This window comes from Leuresthes tenuis, unplaced genomic scaffold (genome assembly GCF_036924035.1).
Source record: "Leuresthes tenuis unplaced genomic scaffold, fLeuTen1.0.hap1 SCAF_23, whole genome shotgun sequence".
Taxonomy (NCBI): Eukaryota; Metazoa; Chordata; class Actinopteri; order Atheriniformes; family Atherinopsidae; genus Leuresthes; species Leuresthes tenuis.
In genome coordinates this window covers 10,427,100-10,433,316 of record NW_027325377.1, presented here as the reverse complement: position 1 = coordinate 10,433,316, position 6,217 = coordinate 10,427,100, and the positions used below count along the sequence as shown (strand labels likewise).

Here is a 6,217-nt window from a genome sequence, read left to right as displayed (position 1 = left end):
AATTACATTTTTTTACGTAATGCTGTTGATGCTTTTTATGTGTTAATATGCTTAAGTTTTTTAAACTGCTTTGCTAATTCAATATCTGCTGAAACCCACCATGAATAAAACCTGTCTAGTAGCCTCGGTTGGGCCATCAGAAATCAATCGGACTAATCTGGGGCTGTGAACGGCTGGTCACTCCGCTCTCTGAAACCACTTGTTGGTTAACTCTCGGTGGCCAGTCTCAGCCAAGTGCAATTAGCTAATGCATGAACTGTGAGCACAGCATAAAATCAGGGGTTACAGCTGAAGCAGCAGCCGTTATCAGGTAAAGATTTGCGTGTCTACCTGCACATGTCCACCGAGCAAGGCCACTGAACAAGGCAAACCTGTCCTACTTGCCTCATCCCTGTCGCTCTGGCCTCACCACCTGTTTTTAAAATGTGCCTCAATACCTTTACTGTTGTCTTGCGCTCCCATAGAAGGTTTCGCAGAACCAAACGGCACGGCAAACTTAAGCTCAGCTCTCAAAAACACACTTCATTCTGACACTCCCTTGTCTGTGGGGTTGTCGAATTGCCAATCGGCAGTAAACAAAGCAGACTTAATTACTGCTTATGGCAACCACCTGTCAGTGAACATCCTGGCTCTCACTGAGACCTGGATTATGCCCGAAAACAGTGCTACCCCAGCTGCACTTTTGACCAACCACACATTCTCCCACAACTCTAGTACATCTGGGCGAGGTGGTGGAACAGGCCTGCTTGTTTTCAACAAATAGAAATCCAACCAACTGCTACCCATAGCTAAATACAACACCCTTGAATACCATGCCATCTTGGTAACTGCACCGGTCAAAACCTACATGATTGTCATATAATGGTCTCCCAGCCTGTACTGTGAAACCTCAGCAGATGGTCCACAAAGCGGCGGCTTCTCTGCTCTTCAATCAGCCTAAAAGGGCACACGTCACCCCTCTGTTCATTCAGCTCCACTGGCTACCCTTATCATCAGCCCGCATCAAATTCAAGTCATTGATGCTAACCTACAAAGTGCTTAATGGAATGGCTCCCATCTACTTGAATGCTCTCACAAAGGCTTATGTCACGACTCGGTCACTCCGGTTGTCAAAGCATTGTCGTCTGGCAGTGCCTACACCATGCTTAAGACAATCCAGACTCTTTTCATCTACCAAGCGCTACCAGAACAGGGGCGTCCCTATCTATCTTCAAGAAACTTGTGAAGACCCAGCTCTTCCGAGAGCATCTCCTACCCTAACACTTATCCTGTGCTTCCCTACCCCCTCTACTGCACTTTCTCTTTCTGTACTTCCTTTTATGCATGTAATCTATTTCTACACTGTTACCCCTGTCAATTCTGACAGAGCCTGACTCATGGTTTTCCTTCTATGCAACTTTGTAATGTTTTATCCTCATTTGTAAATCACTTTGGATTAAAGTGTCTGCCAGATGCATAAACATTATCGGTGGGAAGAAATAGTGACACTTTTCTTTCCAGATTTGAGGTTTTTAAGTTTGAATTTTTGTGACATTTGATAACAACCTGATCTAGAATATTATCTTGGTAATATGTAACAGTAGATACAAAATAATTATCTTAATTTTAGACAATGTACAAGCAGCCCACAGACCAGGTGATCTATTATGTTGTGATTTATGGGTCTAGATTAAATGGGATGCTCTTCATTAATGTTAAACAAACTCTACTAATTATAGTCCATTTAGAGTATGATTAGTAGTGGACTTCAGGGTGCATTAGTTATGAAGATTATGAGCAGTTTCTTATTGTTACGCATGAGATAAAAATGATTGTGTGACATAATACAACTGTTGCGATCTAATAAGCGAGTTACCAACCACATGTCCTTCTCTATCAAGTCCTTATAGTTGAACTTTGTTTTTTATGGGTATTTACAGTACATAAGATCATTTTACGGGCTGGTGCTTGCTCTGTTACTTGACAGTTTAACTATTCTCAACTTTCCACTGTAAGCTGTGAACCCAGAATTCAGTTTGGCAATTGAGTGGAAAGTTCGCTGACGCCTGAAACTGGCCTTCTTTCTCTTCCCTTCGATGAAAGCACTAGCAGTTCAAAAGCAGGAGGCCCTCTGTGGTCCATTTGAAGTTTGTAAAATGACTTGACAAAACTGAATTGGAAAGCTTTACTATCACGTTTCATTATAAATTTAACCCTTTACTTAGTGGGAATTGACCCCAGGTTTTCTGCTTGGGAGGCAGCAGACCATCTCTGGTAAAATCTTGCCTATGGCTGATTCAACTCACTTAAACTTACTATGCGATTCATGTGAAATCTTGATAATTTTTCGCATAAATATTTGGAAAGAAACATTGACATGCACAATTTTATTTATGGTTACGATATATGTCTGACTCTCTGTGTGTCTGTTCTTCTATTCTCTTCTGTTCAGTTGTCTCACCTCATTCCTCTGTGTTGCCATTTACTAGAGCTGGGGGGCATATGGAGATTAGGAGGGATTGTTTTTAAATCTCATTTGAAGAACTTGTAATTATGTATTTGATTTTTTTTTCCATTTGAACTCTTCAAAAACCTGTGTGCTGCATTCAATTGGTATGAAGAGTCCTATAAAAAAGTCTATATGATTTATTATTTGACAAGGAGTTAACAGGATTATTCTTAACAGACTCACACTTAAGCATGAATTATTGTAAGCAATCAATTTACCATTAAGTTAATCAGAATGGATAAACTGATATGTAGCTGGATTTGTTTTCACATCTTTCTTTTTCTAATTCTGACTCATGACGCAGAGATAGTTTATTGCCTAAAATTATATAAGAACATACACAAGCACATGAAAACAGCTGACAAAAACAAGCTGATCCAAATTTTTGCATCCTCATAAGTAGACAGAGAGGTCACACGCTCAGTCGATAGCCAGAAATGAGGTGATAGCATCTGTTCTTGCTCCTTTACGTGTACGAACAAAAACATGTTTTCAATATTTTTCTCAAAGGAATAAGAATAGTCTGTAAGTCTCCACAAAAGAGCCTTTCTGCTCACTGTCTTTTATGCCCATCAAGGATAACCAAAAATTCTGTGAGGTAGTTTTTCGAATACCACCTCATGTTGAGAAGAAATCAAGTCTGTCTGGCTGAATCATCTACTCCCCTTGCTGTTCCAGAACCTGGATGTTGGCTTTCTTCGTTTTGCTTTTGCGTCCAGGTAGTTTAAGGTTCTCCTCAGTAATCACACTGTTATCATTGTCAGAGTCTGATTCCTCCTCAGAGTCTGATGTCTCCTCATCATCCTCAGAATTGCTGTTTGACCCATCAAGTTCCACCAGTGCAACATCCTGGGGACACGAGGAAGAAATCACATAACTCAGGCAAATCCTACAATAAAATAAAGTCAAAAACAATTAAACGGACTGCTGTAAAATGCTAAACTGTACAGTACAGTGCAAACATTTTAGCCATCTTGAGTGGATACGTTCTGATCTATTACCATAGGTAGAGCTACTAAGAAATATTCCTGTAATCGAATGAACGTAGTTTTCCGAATCAAAGTCAGCTACACTGACACACTTTACTATGCTTAACTGTGCTGTCATGAAATTTAACTCTATTCAGAGATAAATGATTAAAATCTTTCATTCATTTTAGTTTTCAGACCCTGATCTTTGTAGGTAATGCAGATTCAAGTTTGGGTTGAATTTTTAACATTAGTAACGCAATATGACATTTACAAGCCAACTTCAGGTGATGACTAGCAACCACCACAACCACTACCCTGATGCTTTCTGCCATCTTTTTTTCTCTGCTCTCTAAAATTATCTGTAAGTATAGTTAATTTGTTTATTTAGCACACCATCACAGAAAGACAGACTGGGAAACATTGAATCTGATATTCTCCCATTTTGTAGAGATGGGCAAACAATACTGGAGCTCCGAAGCTTGTGTCAGTCGAATGAACTGCTGTGTGTCACTAATTGTCGGAGCTTGTATTGAGCAACAACAGTCATGTGACTGATGACGTCCATAGCTTCGGACATCACTGGTGCTCTACGAAGCTGGTGGGTCAAAAATCAGCGAGCACACATACCTTTGCTACTATGCGTCATCTCGGTTAAGTCACAAGGGGCTCCTGCAATTTGGCAGTTTATGAAATGAAATGAAAAGTACCTATGTGTGTGTATACATATATATATTATTATATGTAACAAATGTGTTATAGAATGAAACTAATATGAAATTAAATCCAATTAATTAAAAAATACTTAATCTATCCAAAAAGGAAATTATATAATAATATGGTAAATCGGGTTTATTTTCTCTCACTTACTGCTTTTGTTTATGATTGATCGCAACCTGTCTGTAAATTTCACTTTCTCCAACATCGGTGCTCCTTTAAGTCCTGTATTTGCAAAAAGGAGTTAAAAAATTTTTCCGCTTATTCCGTCTTTATTTGTATTTTCTTAGTCCTCCAACTCATTTGACTGCTTTAACATTATTTTGGGGGTATTTGGCTTCATTTGGCAAATAATCTGCTTTTTAGAGGAATAAGATCAATCATGTTATTAAATAAATAAATATATCTGTCCCACCTTGTTTTACTTACCATTATTTGGTGCAGCGATTTAGTCGTCTTAGCTTATTCATATAGCACTAATTCACAACAGTTATTTCTGTGCACTATACAGAGAAATTAAACAAGCTTTTTGTCTTGGTGACCCCCAGGAGGAAATGGAAGAGCTGGCATAAGAGAGGGAGGTCTGGGCAGCTCTGCAAAGAATGTTGGCCCCACAACCCTTAACGAGACAAAGCATGGATACTGTTGAAGAAGATCTTCAGAACAGCTCTTAAAGCAAAAGCACTCGCTTCCCTTCCCTGTGAATCAAAAATCATTACGAGATGCGAATAGCAGCTGCAGAAAAGGTCCAGATCAAATGGTAGGCACATTCTCTTAAAATCTCAGGTGTTCATGTGTCAAAATGACTTAAAAAGGTGACCCCCAAAAGAAATCAAAGTCAATTCTCTCAAATGCGAGAGTTCTGTAACATCACTGAGGACACTTCAATATGAGAACTAGTGAAACCAAACACTGAACCACTGATCGTCAAACCTGAGCTACATTTTCTCTTTTTTTGTGCCTTTAATGCTTGGATTTGAGTTTTCATTAATAGAGTGACACTCACCATCTCTATGATCCTTTCAGCTTCCTCCACACACTCTATGTCAAAGTGTCCAGCAGGAGCCTCATCTATTTGCTGCTTCAATTTTTTATTGGCCTCCGCCATCTCAGGCAGGAAGTTCTGCAGCCGCTCCAGCACTAATATACAGACAAATCAAACAAAACATACCGCACATTGGTTTGAAATGCTATTTGTTCTTTGTCTTCCTAAAAGTAAATATATAGCTTAAACTAGTAACAAGGTGGGATCCAAGTTCTCACCGCTGCTTCTCGGAACTTTCTCTGTCTGTAGGGATCTACCAGCCTTTGGTTTAAGAAGAAGTTTCTCACTGAGATCTAGTAGCACAGAAAACAAGTTTAAAACACTTTATAAAAGCAAGTCTTATGAAAACTAATGGAAATTTAAATGTATGATTTCATATAAAAAATAATGATAAATCAAAACTATACAGATTTGTTTGATAGAGATCCTGGACTTCGTTAGTAAGACTAGACTCCTCTCATGAAACAATATTTTGGAAACATCACTGAAAATAAGCCACAGTACTACATCAATGAAGAAGTGCAAACTGCAGTAATTCATATTTAGGAAATAAAACAAAATGCAAACACTGACACGCCAGGGTACACTTACTGCAATAAAAGAGGCAGATTAGAGGGGGGGGGGGGCATGGAAATGGAACGGCTGATGAATTAAACAAACATTTAAACAGCGTCTACTTATATATTCACAACTGTATTTTAAATATCTTAAACGTGAAATACTTTTTTCTTTCAATAAAGCACCTAAAAAAAATTTTTTAATAACTGAGCTGGACGCGTTTCATTGGTCTCGAAACTTATATGATGACAACGAGTTAGCTAGCTTTTTGATGCTACAGTCCGTTATCGTTCAAACTTCCTGAAAACTTTAATATTTAACATAAAAAACATTCAAACCTCCGCCACTGCCATATGAAAGTAAAGCCTGTGAACTCTTTTTCTTCGTATCTAATTCCATTTTGAGAAAGGCACGACTTAGTTAACCCCAACGTGCGTATGA

At 38.7% G+C, this 6,217-nt stretch overlaps 1 protein-coding gene across 1 annotated transcript; it reads right to left on the bottom strand.

Moving 5' to 3' along the window:
- Positions 1–2,397: 2,397 nt before the first annotated feature.
- On the bottom strand, positions 2,398–6,195 carry nopchap1 (NOP protein chaperone 1). Its single transcript, XM_072377808.1, has 4 exons — positions 6,115–6,195; positions 5,437–5,511; positions 5,180–5,313; positions 2,398–3,337 (listed from the first exon to the last, which is right to left on the bottom strand). Exons 1-4 carry the CDS (start codon positions 6,173–6,175, stop codon positions 3,146–3,148), a joined length of 462 nt encoding a protein of 153 aa, XP_072233909.1. The 5' UTR covers positions 6,176–6,195; the 3' UTR covers positions 2,398–3,145.
- Positions 6,196–6,217: the final 22 nt, after the last annotated feature.